We start from the raw sequence: 19330 nt of genomic DNA, 5'->3' as shown, positions 1-19330 counted from the left end.
TGTGTTTAAACGCAGCATAAGAATTAAAAGAACAATAATTCGCTGGAATACTTTGTGACCCTGTATGTTTTCTGTCTTTTCATAACTAGTAATTTTATGGCTACCTGTCTCTGATATGGTATACTATGCCAGCTGTGCCTTGTGGTGTCCACCTCTAGTCCATACCCACCTCAAGTCTATCTCCACCAGTGGAGTCCACCTCCTCTTTGAGGAGCAGTGGCATTGCCTCAGCATGGAAAATTCCCGAAAAAACCCCAAAACTAGCATTCTTTCTTTGCCTTTGTTTTGTATTGTTTCATTTTTTATTCTGCTGGGGGCAGCACAGATGAAGTGAGCCTTTTGGCAGGGCCACTGGAGTGAGGAGAGGGGAAATGGCTTTGTGGGCCACCACTGAGGGAATATTGCATTTGGGGGTGTTACTAGGAAGATGCTACTGAGTCATTTGGACGATAAAACATTGGGTTTAGGTTAGACTGAGGTAGAACTATGTAGTCTCTGAATGAAAGCCAAATGATGAAACTGGATATGGTAAAAAGTAATGAGCTAGCTAGCAAGGAGCCTCTGAAAGAGCACTGCCAGAGGAGAGAGGTGGAGAAGACACTTTTCTTGCTATTGTAGAACTAATATTTAGTTAACGTAATAATACTGTGCATTTGTACATCACCTTGCTGAAAGCATGTGCTTCTCTATCACACTTTCCCCTCCAGATATTTAGATGCAGCATCTCTTAGTGAAATGTGTGTTGTTGACTTTTGGGGCCGTTTTTTGCTATTCAGACTTCCAGTATTTTTTGTTTGAGTACTGCATGCCGAGAAATGAGAAGGCCATTAGCACACATGCTACAGGAACGGCTCTGCTTGGTCCCCCAGAAGAGCAGCGTGCCCCAGCATAGCATCCTGTTTTCCATGTGCATGGCAATGTCCAAGTGGAGATCAGTGAGCCAGCTCTCTTAATAGTTACTGCAAATACTTGTCCAAGTCACGCAGTTGTTAAACCCTGGAACAGGCCATAGGTTAGATGCAAAGGTGCTTTTTTTTTTTTCTTTTAAAAAGTAAATATTTACAATTATTACTGTGAAACACCAACCAAGTTTATAAAAAAGAAAGCAAGCAAGCTATATCTTGATCAAAGTGCACTGCTGTATGCTTCCCCTTCAGCGCACTGCTGGTACCCTGGCAAGCTGCCCAAAGGAGCCAGCGGCAGCCGGCGGCTCGGGTTGCAGTTTGTACACCTGATGTGTAGCTGAGGGCCAGGACTCCTGCTCAGCGTGGGAACGGCTTCGCAAAGCCACCATCCTCTGCCTTACAGTACTTAATTAAAATACCTCATCTAGGGGCTGTTTATTATGGCAGCGCCAACCTGTGTGTTGTGCTTTTTGTTTTTCCTTTTTTTTCCACCACCCCCTCTCTGATGTGTTGCACGCAATCAGTGAGGCACCACATGGGTTGCTGCTCTTAGACACTGACAACTGAGGAAATTAAATTCTGAGGCAGAATCAGTTAAAAGTTTGACTAAATCAGTGGTGTTTTTCTATGGCGACTGAATCAACATAATTATTTAAAGGATAAATTTTTATTGCTAATGAATTTTTTTCAAGACTGTAAGTTTTTTGCATTTTGTTTATACCAGGAGCCTCTTAAATACATTTTGGGACTTTTAATTTTTTTTTTTTTTTTTTTTTTTTTTTTTTAAAGAGAGTATAAGCTATTGAGTTCAGTAGGACACTTAGATAAAAGCAGTGATAGACTGCAGTTCCAGCTTTGTATAAAGTAATATGCCTTTCAGGTACTTGGCACCATTAGTATGACTGTTTTGTGCAAGAAGAAACACATATTTATATGGTTATCCATACTTGAAAAAACTCATCGTATTTATAAAATCCATAGTGAAAAGTGTGGATTTAAAAACTTAAGACAATTGAGCATTTGCTTATACTGTTCAAACAACTGTTCTGACTATACTAGACAAAATCTTGCATTTTTGTTCAGGTAAGTGAATTAAAAGAAAACCATAAGGATGGTCTGACCTCACAGATGCTTATGCACACATTTTGGTTTCTTCTTGTCTCTCTCCTTCAAAGTGTCTACCTGTAAGTGAAGCATGGGCAACAGTTGTTACAGAATTGGGTCTTACTGTACAAAGATATTAGAAAAATTAAAAGGATGCGCTGAAAGTACACGAAAACCTATGGAAATGCATAATTGCAATGATTGCTTCTTCTCCCCACTGTTCTGTGTGTGTTTTCCCTTATATGCCATATTGCATATTAAGTTTTATAGAGCACTGATTGTTGTTTTATAAAAGCATGCTCCTTTTTATCACTAAAAGTAGTGATATCCTTAGTAGATGTCATACAGTCTCAAATGGTGTTTTCTTTGGGAGGACAAAATCCTATTTGGGAGGAAATCCCCCCCTTTTAAGGGGTCTTACAAGGGGGGGTGATTATAATGGCAGAAATTGTTGGTATCAGTGTTTCGAATTGTTGTATATTTTCTCATCCTATCAGTGCGTACGCGTATTTACAATAGGGTTTTCTGTTGCATTTGCTTAAACAAACCCCACTGAGCTAAAAAGTTCAAAAGGAACAGCTTGAGGAATTTTTTCCATCAAGATACAATCAAGGGCAGGAAATCGTAGAAGCAGAGTTGTGGTTTTGCCTCCATATTTTTATTAGTTAATTAAACTATAACAACTCTTAACTTCATTTTAGGTTAACTGTTCCTAGAGTTCAGAAATATTTTAAGAGGTCAATAATGCTTTCTTTGGCTTTCGCTCATTCGGAGCGGGATAAGGAGTCGCAGTCAGCAGGGCAGAGTTTTCCAGATGTGCTGCAGAGCGTGTGTGCGTGCATTCATGTCGACAGTTGTTGATGGTGGGAAACCATCCATCTTTTCCTCATCTGTGCACCACCCTGTACGGATGAAAATGACAGGAAAGAAACGTGGACAGCCTGACATCTGAAAACGAACTTACAGTATCTGATTAAAGCTCAGGAGCCCTGAGTACTTGCAGCTACCAGTTGACATGCGTTTTTACTTGATGATGGAGACGTGCTGAGTCTGAGTGAGAGTACTGGGGGAGGGGGAATCCAAAGGGAAAAATCTGAGACAATAGGTGTGTATTTAGTTTCTCCAGAAGCAAAAAAACCCCAAAGACCCCACTGTACATTGCAGCATGGCTTTTCTCTGTGAAGTCGGGACGTTTCTTTTTTAAAATGCGGTGAGGCATCTGTCTGTGTTTTCTTCTCGGCACATAGAGCTGCTTAGGGGCGTGCACTTAAAGGGCATATGAGGGAAGCAAATAGAGCCATGCAAGTGTCACATAACTGTCTTTAATAACGGGAGCTATTCCAGCACTTGGAGCCAAATCATCTTTCAGCAGAAAGGATAAAATTTAGCAGAGCTGGGAAAGGGAAAGAAGAAAGGGGAGGGGAAACACAGCACCACCTCCTGCTGACACCACAGAAGTTTCCCTCAGCTTTCCGTCTCTCTCCCTCTGTGCATATATTTTCTTTTTAATCAGCTGGGGCTCTTCCTTCCCCTGCTTTTTTTTTTTTTTTTTTTAACTGTATTTTTATAGTTGGAATTCTGCTTTCCTAATTTCTCCTGTTTCACATTTAACTTCTTCAGAGAATTTCATTAATATTTATTGCAATTAAAAATAATAAATAAACTCAACACCAGCTGCTCAAATGGCTGTTGTAGCATATCTGGAACATAATGCGGTCTGTTCAGGGCAGCCACACAATGCAATTTATCCCCACACCTGAGGGAATGAATTTCACAACTGTAATTGCTACAATATAATTCTTATTAATGTTGTGCTATAATTCCTATTAATTCCAAAGGGCTAGTAAATGCATTAGGACTTGTCAACATATTATTTTACACTGTTTATGATCTGTAGAATTACGCTCCTCAGTATTGTATTGCATAAAGAAAAGCTTTAAAATTAGCTTTAATTGCAACGGGGGAAAAAAACCACATTTTCTGTTCAGGCACTGGGAAAGTCCTGGTGTTTGAGGAGTAATGAAACTGTGTTTTAAAATCAGTCTTTTGAAATTTCTGTGCCACACAGTTAACAAAGATATATTAATAATGTCTGTCCTGGTTATTAGAAAAAGCACTGGTGTCTTTATGAAGGAATAAATAACTGTAAGAAAGATAGGTTTATAAAATTAAAGATAACTGTCTTCCAGCAAAGACAAAGTGGGGAAATTACAAGTCATTGTAACTGATGTAATAAATGCAGAATGTGTTATCTTGCTGTGCTCTTACTTATTCCTGGTTTATCTCACTACCCTGCTTTTCTAGGTAGTGAATATGATGAGGAGGAAGTAGACTATGAAGAATCAGACAGTGATGAATCCTGGACTACAGAAAGTGCTATCAGCTCTGAAGCTATCCTTAGTTCAATGTGCATGAATGGAGGGGATGAGAAACCTTTTGCCTGTCCTGTTCCTGGATGTAAAAAAAGATATAAGGTAAGCAGTAGTGCAGACCTACCTTATTTCCCACTGATGTAGTGAGGGCGGGAAAAAAAACCTCTATAATCAATTTGTACCTTTCTTGTTTAATAGACTTTTCACGTTTATTTTTGTGGATTTACAAAGGATGTAGCCTTTTGCATCCTGATCTGTCAAGAGAGATTACATGTAGTGACTCTTTTGCTTTACACATTTTAACTAGCTTTCTATCATTTAGACAAATTAACTGCAGAATGCAGGAGGTACTACCAGCAAAATAATCTCTTGGGTCCCTGTCAGAGACACTGCCCATCAGTGCCAGAATTAATTCCTCTGCTTAACTGCTAGAAATACTGCTTCTCCTTTAGTGAGACTGTGCCCCGGTAAAGGTGATGTGCAGAAGGTGGCAGTTAATGTTTTGCAAGTCAGAGGTCACCTCGGGAAGGCAGAGCCTCAGAGAAATTCTGGCATCATTCTGTCCTGGGTCCAAATCCCCATGACCCGTCTGCACAGCCGTCAGTGTGTCTGGCCCTGCATGCAGGGCTTGCATCCCTCTGCATGACATGCTGGGAAACAATTCCTTCCCCCCACCTTTTAATTACTCATTTAATTACATTATGAAAAATTTTTGTCTGTTTATGGGAGTGAAACATCTTTAACTTTGAACCTTGAGCTGGCTGGTATAGAACATGCCATGATTTTGTGAGAACAGGAGTATTGCTTCACGTGAACCAGTGCAGGGACAGATGAAATTGTCTTGAGCAGCTTGGACTTCAGTATGGTATTGTCTAGTCATTGAAATTTGGGAGCAGAAATAGCATGTTGGCGTAGTTCCTCTAAATAATTTTCTGAAGTTTTTGCAAGAAGTACTGGAAAATTCAACCACTGACCTATACCCTAGAAAAAGCAGTGGTGTTGGGTTGGTTTTATACTAGTTATATTTTACAGCTTCTCTTTTAAATAACTGAAAAGCAGGGACTTAAAAGAGAACAGAAATATGAAGGAGAAATACAGGAAGACCAATAACATTTGAGATAAAACAGTTGTGACAAGAATGAATAAACACGCATGAAACCATGTAGTAGACATAAACGTGTTTCAGTGATGCTGCAGCTGTTCTGGACTGCAGCAGCTCCCATAGCAGCAAATCACAAGACTAGGATTCCTGTACAGATCAGTTAATACTGACAATACTTACTTAAAACATGAGCAAGAAAGCAGTATGTTCATTTCCTAGTGACATACAAGTCTTTTGCAGAGATTAGCCTTAACTACGTAATGGTTATTCTCTTCAGTTACAGGAAAAACTGAACACCCTCTCCAAGGGCAGGGCAGAGGGAAAGATGTTTTCAGACTATTTGCAAGTATTACTTTGCAGATATACCTACATTATTCAAGATTAATACTTTTCTTGTGTGTGGTAGAAACTGTTCCAGATGAAGGGTATAGTATAAAAGCTAAATCCCTAGCTCAGGAAGCAAACAAGCCATGGTGATTGTTAGAAGTCACTGTGCCCACAGGGCATCTATGCATTGCAGAAAACATTCACTTAATGGCAAAGGCTAGAAGGAGAGCCCTGTAATTTGCTATATCCTGTCTGTTCTCTGTTTGACTGCCAGCTCTCTGTCTTTTTATTGCCCAAATAAGCAAGCTGTTTCTGCCTGCTTCTGCTATCTCACTACCTTCATCTCAAATGCATGAGGACTGTCTAAGGGATATCTTGTACACCATTAATGTTAGAACAGTCAGGCAGGGAACAAATTAACGACCCTTAGAGAGGCTGACAGAGAGCAGCAGCAAATAAAAAGTACCGTATTTTCCTAAGAGACTCACCTCTGTTTAGTCCTGATAGGAAAACACATTTCCTTAAACTGTGCCTCACCTCATTTCTCTTTTCTGTGGGCTCTGTTTCCTCCCTTTTTTCTTTTCAGCCTAATTTTTTTCTTTCTGCATTTTTATCTTTGTTTCCTTCCTTTTAGCTTTGTGTCAGCTGTGTTTCTTGTTTCCTCTTCATCTTCGTTCTGCTTAACCCCCTCCTCTGATGAATTATTTGCAGAGTCTGGGTAGGGAGTCCTGTGATCAAAGCACTGGGATTTTCTGGTGGGTACTGGATAATCACAGTCAGGGCTGTAAAACAATTATAGAGCTCCAAACAGGAACACGGACATGCACATACAGTAATTGCCAGGCTTGCTTTACGGCTGAGAAAGGATGCATTCCTTTAGGGAGCGAGGAGGAAAGGAGGATATACACATTTTTCTTTTGTCTGGCCTTAGGTGACGTACATTTGAGAAGCAGAAATGTTATTTTTAGATGTGTTATTTGTATTACAGTACTGCTTAAAGGACCCAGTAGGGATGGGGCTCCTTTTTGCAAACAATGTACAAGGATAAAAGATGGCCTCTGCACTGAAAAGTCATTATGGAAAGGTAAATAAGACAAGAATGAGTACAACAAATACTCCCAAGGAATGAGCTGGGGCGGACAATGGAAACTGTAATGAGAACATGTTTATACACAAGCCCAGATGAGTATCAGAAGACCCTACTGGCCTCCTGCCCGCTGCTATCTTTTGGCAGTTTCCCATAGGCAGTGCAGTAGAAGTGAGTCATGAACATTCAGTTGTTCTACAGGAACTTTATTTTTTTAAGAAATAAAATTGCTTGCTTATAATCCGTATTGGTACTCTATATAGTATAGCACAGATCTTCTTGAGGAGCCGAAGATTCGGGGGGGTGGGGGGGAGACCCACTTTTTTTAATGGCATGTAAATTTGTTTGTGAGATAGTCAGAAACGGCTAAATTAATCTGGAGCACACTGAGTTCTAGATGCTTAAAACACAAGCCTCTGAAGCTTGCTTTATTCTTCTTTAATTATGGTTACTGATCTAGAGAACAAATTATAAGTATTTTATAGTTTGCCATTTATGGATTATTTTTTCTTCATATGATTTGTATTTGATGCCTTAAATTTTATTTTTAGAAAATCATCTGCATGATTCAAAGGAACCCAAAGATCTTAGCCTTGTTTCTGTGGAGTTCACCCTCGCCAGATCTTGGATTTTCATCCACATTTAGATGCCCTGTCCAGAAGTGTGTGGGTATTGAGTAGTTAACATGCTTTGCAAAATGCCATCTGTAGGAGCTAAAGTGTGGATTTATGAAGGTGGGAATTAGTTTTCCTTTTAGTCAATACCACCTGTGTGTGCCAGTTATTTGGTCTCTAGATCTGGAGGAGGATATTCAAAATGTGTATGTGATGTAGATGAACTTAATCAGGAAACTTCCAAAGAGCAAATGAAGTTTGAGACGTAGTAGATGATAGATACAAAAAAACCCACAAATAATGCATATATACTATTATAGAAAAAACCCTAGAGTATTTGTCACAATTTTTACAGTTTGTGCAAATACAATAATAAAAGAACAATCTATTTCCGTGTATACAAATGTAGCTTATATACATGACTGCTTTTTGGCCTTGAGCAAGAGGAGAAGTGGTACCTTCCAAGAATGTCGAGGCACTGGGCTTGTCTTTCTGGCAAGTTATGGGATGAGGGTCCTAGGCCTGTTGGGTGGGGCAAACCCCTGGGAAGGCTAATCTAAGAGCCCTGAGACTTGGCACAGCTTAGGGAGGGAGAATATTGAAGTGAGAGAGGGAAAGAAGGGAATTTACTTGAAAGAAAGGAGGAAGCCAGAGCTTGCAAGTTGAGCAAAGAGGAGCTGGACCCACAAAGAAAACTTCAGGAGTAACAGCCAGGAGATACAAAAACATATATGAATGTCCCAGTCTGAAACAAGAAATCTTTCCAAACCATCCTTGAGGTCTCTTTTCCTACTTGAAGGGGATGGCAAGCCCTCTGCATTGTAATGGCTTCGTGAGTACTGCCATGCAAGGGACCCTGTCCAGCAAGGGTCCTTCTGCCCATGCAAACCAGGTAGTGCCAGTCTAAACTTCTCTATCTCCTCCTGATCTGGTCCCAGGTTAATAATTGTTTCCTCCTGTTTAAGATTTTAGAGTGCCCTTCTATACTGCCATCTTCTTCCTCAATCATTTGTGAGAGTAAATAATGAACAACCTAAGTCACCAGAGCAATAAAAGTGATGTATGACTTTGGCAGTGGGTTTTGCCATACCTCAACAAACTCAGCCCAGACATACAACAAAGTGTTTACATTACAGCAGTGGAAAAAGTGCTGAAGAGTCAACTGTAATTCTAACAACAGTGTTCTTTTAGACAGGAGTACAGGTCAAATTTCCTGTTACACTAGCGCCTCATACTCTGCGTGGTTTACTATTTTTCAAACCTTCCATGGCCCAATTCATTCCATGTAGGTTTCCAGTTTAGTATTTTCTTAAGTTTTTCTGCCTGAAAATACTTTTTCCCCTTCATCAAAGCATGTGGTATACTTGAGGCTCAGTGGATCATTAAAAAATCTGGATCAGGAGAAGAAGAGTATCATTGGCATGGAATAGTGAGGATATTTGTGATCGCAGATTTATGGCATCTGTAGCAATTGATACTAGTTTAAAAGTATCTTAAAGTGATTTCTTACAAAAATTGAAAGTCTAAACAGGTTTCTGTAGTTTCCAAAATATGTGTAAGGTTTGGGGATAGCTTTGTTTTTAACATTTCACTACAATAGCAAAAGTTTAGCAGGTCACCCCCAGATTTTCTCTTCTTTGAAGGTGCAGGTCCTTAACGGTACTTAGGTGTTGTCAGATGCCTTATGACAGTTCTCATGCCATCCAGTGGCATTCCCGGCCCCCTCACCCCAACAGTCCTGTGGGTGCTGAAGGTTGTAACTATATGCAAAACCATCTAAAAGCTGCCTCAGGATCTCAGGTGACTTGCAGGGAATTCAGTTGACTGCTCTTGAGGATGATTTGTAGCTTTGTGCTCGTTTGTCTTGGTGGTACGGCATTCTGCTTCCTCTGAATACTCTTCACCCAGAAGTAACCTGCACTAAAGGCTCGTATTCGTATGTCTGGTTTGTACTGGAGACTGAATATTCTCGTCTCCCACATCTCAGATGACCACTGTGCAGTTGTTGTCCAGTATTTTTAAGGATGTAAAGGACAATTTGAGGGCTGGACTTGCAACTTCAGGTGAGGATTCAGTGCCTGGATGCTTTAGAGGAGAGAAGAGTGAATTTGCGGGCAGAGCAGTTGCTCGGAGTCTTGCACCATACCTTTTTTCCAGGATGGGTATTTTAGGCTAAGTTTTTTTTCTAAAGAATTTCCACAAATCAACCTCTCCAGACACCCAGGCTGCCCTAAAGTGCCACTTCAGCGGTACAGACTCCACTGGGCATTACGAGTTCTGACAGGAACAGTACCATGCTCAACTTTATGACTGAAACCAGAGGACTGTTTTTGTTTACAGACTAAAAATACATTGCTGCCGTGGCACAGTTAACGTGTAATAAATAAGGACCAGCATTTTATGTGGTAAGGTGGCAACACCATAGCTATCTGGGAAACTGGGCGGTTTCTCTTGCAATTACACTCCTCCTTACTTTCCTGATGGGAGCTGTAAGTTCCTTACACGTCTCTTGCTTGCTGTTGTGACCTGTGGTTAGAGCAGGGTAGTGGAGGGCAGACACAGGGGGACTGCCTCTCTCAGGAGTGGGACATAACACTTGAGATTCTGACTTGGAAGTTGGCTTAGGGTGTAGGGGAGGAGAAAGGGAAGTGTTGGCAGGAGAGTGGTATTGAAGATGTCAACCTTGTGCCTTTCTGGGGTTTGCTTTCTGGTGTACATAGTCTTTTGAAGTTTTAGGAGTTGTAGCTCTGTTCTGTTTACTGAAGGCTTTTTCTTTTTCCCTTTTATTTTTTTAAACAAATGGTCTAACTTGTCTAATTGCTGTGAGTTCCAAGCTGGTGCTTCCAGTTACTGTAAGCTGCACGTTAATAAAACTGAACTTGCTGCTTAAGAGCCAAGGGGACTTTTGTTACGCGTAACACCAGGCAGTGGTTCAGCAAAGACAAAATCCCTGAAACTTTTAATTTAGTGGGTTAATTAATATCCATGCTGTTAATTGATTTTGGCTTCCCAAGATACGTATCTGGAAACTTTGAAAAGAACACAGTAGAGCCTCAGAGACGTATCTTGTCACAAATTGTCTTGGCATCCTTCTTCTTCCTAGGAGAAGCTCTAATGAAAGACAGTTTGCCTTTCCTTATTTATCCAAAAATCCAAGCTCTAGTGGAAGCAGGTAAGAGAGATTCCAGGAAGACGAATCCTACATAAAGCAGTCTCACATAATAGTGAGACCACAACAACTTCTTCCACTTTTGCCAGAAAGATGTGAAAAGGAGGACAGGGGTACGATTTTGATTTACGTTTAGTAACATTCCTGATTAATCTAGCAAAAGTGTTGCCTGTTTCCTGACTGTGCCAGTATAAGGGTAAGTGTGTTGTGGTGCTGGTTTTCGTTCTTTCTCTCGAAACTACAGTGGAGACAGTTCTCCAGTTTTAGTGGTAGAATATTCCCAAACAATAGCTGTTCTGAAGACAGCTTCTCAAGATTATTTTCTAAGTGCGTGCCCTGTGTAACCCTTAAAAAAAGTTAAGTGTTCCCTGCAGTTAATTCTTTGGACACAATGTGTAAACTATCAGAATTTGCTGGTGCCTAAAGACATATCTAGAAACAATGGCACAGAACGGAACAAGCACACCATGGGGGGAGCTTCAGCTTTTTGAAGAAGTGTGACTCAAGTCTTCAAACCAATTCTTTGTTTGCTTGTAAATGAACCTCTGAACAAATTTGTCAATGCTATATGAAAACAAAGGTCAGGAAGCAAAGAACATCTCTGTGTGAGCCCATTAAATGGTATTATTTGGGAAGTGCCATACGTTGGGAGATAAAAATCAGGACTGCCCAGGTGGGCAAGTTTCATGCATTAGAACCCCACAGATTATTCTTGTCCCACCTTGTAACTTGAAAGCCCAACACATACATAACACCTAGCGGAGTTCCTAGCAATTTGTGTGATGTTTCCCGTAACCTTAATCAATTTTTGGTTTTTTAACAGGAAGCCAAGCCATTACCAGACCACTTGGCCACTAACATTTTCCTTTCTCTCTCACAGAATGTGAATGGTATAAAGTACCACGCCAAGAACGGCCACAGAACGCAAATCCGCGTACGCAAACCATTCAAATGTCGCTGTGGGAAGAGTTACAAGACAGCTCAGGGCCTGCGGCACCACACAATCAACTTCCATCCCCCCGTGTCTGCTGAGATTATCAGGAAGATGCAGCAATAACATGCTGGTCACAAATGTGCCAAGAAATCCTCACCAGCAGTTGCTGATTTTGAGAACAGCCACCTTTTTCAGGGGAAGCATTCAGCAACCCTTTAAAAAATTTAATGCATGCTTTAAAATTTTCTGTAATTTTGGAATGATGTATCTTTGTAGAGTTAATGATTTTGTACATTTGCACATGTAACCATCATACCCATTTTCATTACTTTGAGATAAGGTGCTATAAAAGCTATAGGTTCTTCACAACATTTTTCTCCAAAACAGAAGAAAATTAGGGGGGGGCGCTGCGTATTTAGTTGTACTGAAGTGTTGAACAGGAGTGAGAGGAGGAGAGCTTGGCACTGACATCCTTTCACGATTGTAACATGGTGAAGACTTTCAATGCATCTGTCAATGTGTGTGCAAGACCAAAACAATACCACCATCGTCAAACTATAGTTAACATGCCTTACGTAAGGAGTTATCAGTGGAGTAGCAAGTCTTTTAGGTAATGGAAATATAAATAAGAAAGAATGTTTAACATAATATGCTAAAAATATTTTCATACTTAAATAACATACATAAAAAGGTGTGCTTGCTGTATTTTATATTATCCTGCAAATCTTTTTTTTTCCCCCTCTTGAAATGCTGAAACACTTGCCATTTGAACTAGTAAACAATCACTTTAGTGTTAGAAATTACTTTTTTTTTTTGTACAAGATGTTGTATTATGTTCATGCCCATCAAACTTTTGAGGACCAATATCCCAGTCCAACTAAATATTTGCCCCTGAACTATCTGTTAGAAAGACACTTGGAAATACTTAAGTGCAAATTTATGTGTGTGTGAGAAACAATTATCTTCATCTCAGATGAAGTTTTAAAGCACTTTGTAGTTCTCTATTGCCAACAGATTTAATGTTTTATGTGTTGCCAATTCTTGCAACTACTGTACAAGCATGTGCTTGTGGTTGCAAATAAAAATTAAAAGTTCTACGCATGGTTTAAGGAGGTCTGTTATTTGTGCTAAGGGAGTTTCTAATGCCTCTCCCTCATGTTCATTGTATTTTGAGATTTTCTTTGTGCATTTTTTTGCTTCTCAGTGTAGGTCACTGCATTCCATGTGGAAGTGTCTGTTTAGCATTACAATTAATTTTGCTGAAATATGACATATGAGCCTTATTGAAGATGAAGTGCTTCGTGGAGCAGGTGGTCAAAAAAGCCAACATGAGAGTGCTTCGTGTCTGGACCATACCGGAGCATTTGTTCCTTACCGTCCTGCCTTGAGCATTCTTCTCTCACAAGTGCTATTCTCGGAGCTTAGCCGGCCAGGCATGGAGGTGGGCACCCCTGCCCAGAAACGCTTCTTACATGGTGAGGGTTAAGGAGGCGCTCGCTGTGTTAAAGACAGCAATCGCCTTTGCTTAGTTCCTGTTCTTTTAAGTGCAAAGAAAGGCTCAAATAAAGGAGGAATGAGCTTTCCCTCTATTTTTTTCCAAAGCTTTAAAGGAAAACTTTGTAAGGATGACAATTACCTGTTTTCCAGCAGAGTACACGTCTCCTTAAAACACTTAGGAATCATCCCAATGAACAAGCATTTAGAGCATCCGAATTGAAATAAATCATCACTTTTTCAAATGCTAGAGAGGTGACAGGCGCATTGCACAGTGCTGCCAGCCGGGCTTAAAGGATGATCCAGACACGAGAGTTACTGGTGCACCAAGGGCCCAGGTGGCCACTTCCCACCTTCTGCAGTTTTGGAAACAGATCTGGCCCACAAATACGTTTTGGCTCTGCTCCTAGTGCAAGAACTACAGCCTGGGTAAGTTCATTCAACAGCTAAACAGTTGTAAAACGTCATTGTTGCATGTAAATTCCTTTCAACTATAAAAATGAGATTCCAGTTTCTATTTACCTATTCATTGTGACAGTATTATTAAACAGGTAAAGATGGGACTATTTTGTTATACTGTGTATAGTGAATGTATTGTACTGTGTCTGTGAAAAGTGTGCTTTAAATTATATTTTCATATGTTTTGTTGGGGACAAAGTACTTTAAGTTTGAAAGCAACAGAGGTTTGTTTTAGAACTGAAGGCAACTTAAAGAATTCCTGTCAAGAAAGCTGCTTATAAATGTAAATCAAATCACACTTAAAATAAACTGCCTCTGACCTAAAAAGACTGCTCTTTACTCATTACTAACCTAAGGAGTTAAGTTCTTGGCTGTATCTACTCTTTTATTTGTGTATTTTACTTTGGTATCAAACTCTGTATTCAATAAACACCTGAAGCAACTTCAGCACTACACCATTAATGCACAAAATTACACAGACCACTACAGCACAGAGAAAATAAAAAGGGAGTGTTTTAATTTAATCAGTCAAAAGGACTGCAGATTTCACAGACTGTTTCCTTCCAGCATTGCAACAGGACTCGAGTTACCAGATACGGTTTGTGTTGATGCTACAGAAGAACCCCCCCTTCTAATGGTAGGATATGGGTTACCTTTCTTCTGAAGGTTTTCAGAAGTGAAGTGGCTATCACTATGAAAGGAGAAATCATTAACATTTTAATTCCATGAGGTTTTGGTTAGAGGTATTTGGCTTCTGTCATGTACCTGCAAGCTCCCTGGGTAGGTTGTTTTGGGCAGCCATTCTCAGGGTGCCTATTTAACAGGGAAACTAGTTCAGTAATTCCCTGTATATACACACATCTAAGAGAAGTTCCTGCTTTGGCACAATGAGGTTTTGAGGTTGTCCTGCCTGTGCAAGATACCAACCTCTGAGACTTCCTAAGTCTAATACAATAACCAATAATATTTTGGGTTTATAGCCTGTTCTGTTTTCATATGCTGTTGAGTTATGGTAAAAAAAAAATGGACAAAATATTCTTTCAGTACTTCCATGCCTCTCCTCAGACAATCTCTTGCCATGAAGTTCACAGTTAAAGAAAAAATAATCTGAGACTTAAAATGGAGCCCAAGGACTGATGTAGTAGCTGCAACCCAAGACACTGCGATGTTATGTCATGCAGTTTTTAATAAATCCTGCATTGAATAGAATATTGCAGATGTGCACAAGAGAACTGCAGACAACATAAGCTACTCAAAACCTTAATCCCCAAGTCTCTTTCTCTCACAGAACATAAATACATGTGAGCAACAGTTTCTTTGTCATACAGAGCCAAAACATCATTTACTGCAACTATGTAAAGCCTAAACTCTGTTTTATTTCAAAAGAAGCAGCAGGAAAAAAGGACCACTGACTCCATGAATAATTTTGCTTTTAATGTAACAAGACTACTGTACAACAAGTGGAAAGCAAATTTACTTAATAGAATTAAAGTAAATATAAAATGTTGAGATATACACACATGTTTTTACTTACTGGAAAGAAATACATAAAGTTAAAATGCAGAAGGTTTTAAAAGCCCTAAGCCAAAAGGAACACAATTCACTGTTGTGAAAATATAACTATTTTCTACTGAATGCAACTGCAACATAATGGCAATGATTTTTTTAAACAATTACTTGTAGGCATTTAAGCACAAGTTTCTTTCAACTCAAAAATACTGCCTTAAGGTATAACGTACTTAATTCAACATTATCCCTTAAGGCGTAGAACTGAAGTATTTGCCATTCCTTCTGTTGCAAGCATGTAATCTCACAGTACATGCATCTACATTTCAGAAATGTACTAGAAAACTATATCTTCATAGGGTAGGTAATGTAACTTTCTGATTTAACTGTTACTCAAAGAAAAACTACACAAATTTACTAGGAGAAACGTTGTTTATTACATTTTTAATCATGCCTCAGGTATCATGGTCAAGAGAAACCCTAGGTGTTTTGGTGGCATTTTTATGTAGCTGAAGAACATCATGAAGCTGGTCTCATTTTTTCTGAAGCTAAGTCCCTCCTGTGTCCTTACAAATTCCATCAAGTAGGGGAATAAATAGCTACATACACAAGGTGGGGTTCTGCAGGGTTTCTTTTTAGTATAATGTTAGGTAGAGAGAGAAGATAACCCAAGAGCAGCTTACAGCCACAATTTATCACGGCTCCCACTAGAGTACATTAGCTTTTAATCAGAAATTTGCACTGTTACAGAGAAGCTACACTGTTTCTGTTCCGTAGGTGGACTACTCAAAGTTGTGGGTTTTTAAGCTACACTGCACAAGAAAGTATTTAATCAAAATTTAATACGTTCTGATCAAAGTGTGTCTGAACATGCCTCTCAAACCCTTGCTGATCGTAGTCAGGCGGGAACTGCTCACTGCACATGGGGCACACCTTCCAGTGACTCTCAACGTGTTCCTCAAACTTGCTCTGGTCATAGTTGGGTGGAAACATCACATCGCAAAGAGGGCATTTCTTGTGCACATCAAAGCTTCAAGAGGAGGTAGAGAGAAATTAAAAAGGAAACAGTTATTTAATCTGTTACTGCAAAAGAAAACATAAAAGTAGGATCCTGTTGCCACTGACCTTAAGAGCTTTACTACAAACTTAAATTTCAGCAGACTTGGTATCTAAGCAAGTATCATACAGTTAATTTAAACATCTTTGCTGAAAGTGCTCCATCCAGTTGAAGTAGTTTTACACAGCAATTCCAAAATAACCTGGCATTTTAAAAGCAACATAATTTTGACATAATTCCAGCTACCACTGAATGCAAATCTATTGAATGTCTTAATGGCCAAGCGGTTTCATGGGAAACCACTCTCTCTGCTCATAAATGCTTGCTCTTAGCAAACATAACACTTTATAAAAGCTCTAAACTTAGGTTCACAATTAGGTTGGAAAGAAAGTGGAAAAAACAGAAGTTACTCATTCATTTACTGAAGAAATTGTCCACATTCCATCAAAATAAGGTATAACACAAATAGTCTACCCAGTCTAACAGCATATTCTCTATGACAGTTAATTGTAAACCAGTCATTGAAAATGCTTAATAGGTTTTCATCTCCACCACCACCCTTGAGTAAAAAAGTCTAGTTACATAGAAACCCACCCATGCCATTAAAGACCAATAAAAGGTAACATTTACCTGGAATCAAAGCAGAAACCTGTTCCACGTTCATGCAAAAGAAGACTTGGAGGATCAGGAGCAGAAGGTACAGTGTTGTCATCATCCTATGAAAAAAAAGGAAATACTTTAAATAATACCCACTAGAAACAGCTTTTTGCTTTCCCCTCCAAATAAATCTTTGTTACCAAGCATAAACATGGATGAAATTTACCTTTCATTTTATAATCTCTGCAGCATAAGTTTTACTTTACTGTACAAAAGGGAGACATGGTTAATGAACATGAAAAGCTAAACACAGACTGCCTTTTGACCACATACCTAGAGCAGACGCCTGTGCCAGTACTGCTAGAATGCTTCTACTAACACAGTAACTGCGGAAATGCAGGTCACCTCACTGTGTTAATGCCTGAGGGCTAAGTCGGAACAGAAAAACCTGTGTTACACCAAATGCAGGGCATCGCACTACAAACCATAATAGCATTTTATCGGGAGCCAAACTGCAAAAATAAATTCTAGACAACAGAATGTCACGTCAGACTTCAAAAATGTGTCAATTTAAATTTCAGCAAGGGGAAAAAAAGACGTTGGTTTTGATTCACATGCTTGCCTCCCAACGGTCAGTTTTGAGTGATCTGCCTGTGCTGCTCTCAGCAGCCAAGCATGTCACACATTTCATGCTGCCGTCAGGCACATCAGCTAAATTGCCCCGTTTGGCTGCTTCCTCTCGTCAGCTCTGTCAGTTGTGCTCTCCCGTCACAGGCACTAACAGCACATAAATAGCTGCAGCAGGCACTGATGAGGACCGCTCTGCTGATGGACAAGCAGGCTTGCCTCAGAGCTTCTATCAGGTCAGGAAGGCAGGTCAGCCTCTGGGGAATGCGCTGCTCCTCACTTCTCACAGAAGGAGAAAAATCTGCCTGCAATGGGAAATTCTCAAGCAGAGAAATGAGGAATACCTACAGTGACTGGACTCTGAAAGCTCCCTTCTGACAAGCAAGGGGTCAGGGCTCTTACGTCTGGCAGGTTTTGGGGTTGTTTTTTTTTATTCTGTGATGACATTATTACAAATTAAGATTTGAATAAGCACAGCGATGTAAGCAAACACAATTGGGGGAGAAAATGGCAGGAAAGGAAAATAAGAAAGCAGGAAGGAAATCAAAACTGTGTTTGTAAACCCATTCTTTATGCAGTATAAAGCATTCTATTCCACTATTAGATGATGCAGCACAAAACCTACTCATTTCAAGATGGAAATACAGGTAAATTCAGCAAAATTTTTGAAAGTCCAACTCCTAGTTCATTTTCCTTTTCCTCTCAAAGACGCCTTACACGCCAAGAATTATGAATTACTTAGCAGGTCTTCAAAAATGGATGTGCAAGGGACCATATATAGCGGCATACATGCTATATGTTTTATAGAGGTAACTAATAAGTATATTCAAACATATTCCATTTTTAGGCTAGCATACTTTGTCCTTATGAAGAGTTAATGGAAACAGGGCAGGACCGGAAGATTCCCTCAATATTATTCTTCTCCTGACAACAGCTGTTTAGTTTCAACCATTTAACATTTCCATTAAGCAGCTAGTGGGGCTTGCTGTGACAGATGCTAGCAACAGACATTTTCCTGTCTAATTTGCTTGCTTTGCACCTACAGTAAAAAGGGCATATGGGTTTTAAAATATTATTTGTTCCTTTTGTCATGGAAAAGGTATTATTAAAGAAGAAAAACTATTTAAAGTAGTCTTATGCTACAATGCTACAGCTTATATAGCGCCAAAACCACCACAAATTTGCTGAATACCAGACTGTAAGCAGACCAGGGCTTATCTGAGAAAAACAAATGGGCATCTTCCTTCAAAAAAATAGTTCCACTACAAACACAGGCCTAATTAACATTTAAATCCTTTAGAAAATACTTTTTTATAACTCTTTAATGTTTGTCATTCAGTTACTTCTTGAACACAGAGCATTTTTGTCACAGCACTTAATACTTGGTTACAAATGACAAGGTGGCCAAGGTACTTCTCCGATGAAAGGGCTCTTCAGCCTCCAATTCCTTAAGTTTTAGGACAGATTAGCAGACCCAATGACAAACGCATAGGTTATTCATCATATTAAGGGTTATTAATTTTAGTTGAATAAGGAGTCAGGATTTACCAATGCTAAATACTAACTTGGTATATAAGGCCATTAACCAAAATTATGTTGCTGACATGATACAGGTGGGTGTCTTTGCCCATTCAAAAAAGCCCAACTTTTAGAAAGGGTCTTTACACAGACCTGAAAGAAACTGCTAACCTGAATGCCCAACTGTAACAGACCACGGATCTCATCATTCCTGAAGTAATCCATCTTCCATTCAAATGTTCAAATACCACAGAAATTTTAGTTTCCCTATCAGAAAAGGAAACCTCTCTGTCTTTTTGCACGCATTACACAAAGATTAAGATGTACTGAGTGGCAAAAGAAGTATGTTCATGTAACACATTATTCAATTAGAACTGATCTTACCAATGCCCTCCATCCATTTATATTAGCTGTGTCAGCAGAAGTAGACTGCTTTAGCATCAGCTTCCCCACATGCG

The 19330-nt window shown here is 39.6% G+C and overlaps 2 protein-coding genes across 3 annotated transcripts in view; one reads left to right on the top strand and one right to left on the bottom strand.

Moving 5' to 3' along the window:
• Positions 1 to 13875, top strand: part of JAZF1 (JAZF zinc finger 1) — a 200311-nt gene extending 186436 nt beyond the window's left edge. The window contains exons 4-5 of the mRNA XM_059818871.1: positions 4314 to 4483; positions 11561 to 13875. Coding sequence (XP_059674854.1) covers positions 4314 to 4483; positions 11561 to 11737 — 347 coding nt within the window. The 3' untranslated portion in view covers positions 11738 to 13875. The remainder of the gene's footprint in view (positions 1 to 4313; positions 4484 to 11560) is intronic.
• Positions 13876 to 14821: 946 nt separating this feature from the next.
• The window catches only part of TAX1BP1 (Tax1 binding protein 1), a 64162-nt gene continuing 59653 nt past the window's right edge, over positions 14822 to 19330 (bottom strand). For both annotated transcript variants that reach the window (XM_059818391.1, XM_059818392.1), the window contains 2 exons: positions 16761 to 16846; positions 14822 to 16103 (listed from right to left, as the gene is read on the bottom strand). In XM_059818391.1, coding sequence (XP_059674374.1) covers positions 15902 to 16103; positions 16761 to 16846 — 288 coding nt within the window. In that variant the 3' untranslated portion in view covers positions 14822 to 15901. The remainder of the gene's footprint in view (positions 16104 to 16760; positions 16847 to 19330) is intronic.

Source organism: Gavia stellata, chromosome 6 (genome assembly GCF_030936135.1).
Source record: "Gavia stellata isolate bGavSte3 chromosome 6, bGavSte3.hap2, whole genome shotgun sequence".
NCBI classification, from domain to species: Eukaryota; Metazoa; Chordata; class Aves; order Gaviiformes; family Gaviidae; genus Gavia; species Gavia stellata.
Note: the sequence above shows the minus strand (reverse complement) of the source record. Positions and strands in the feature narration are given on the sequence as shown.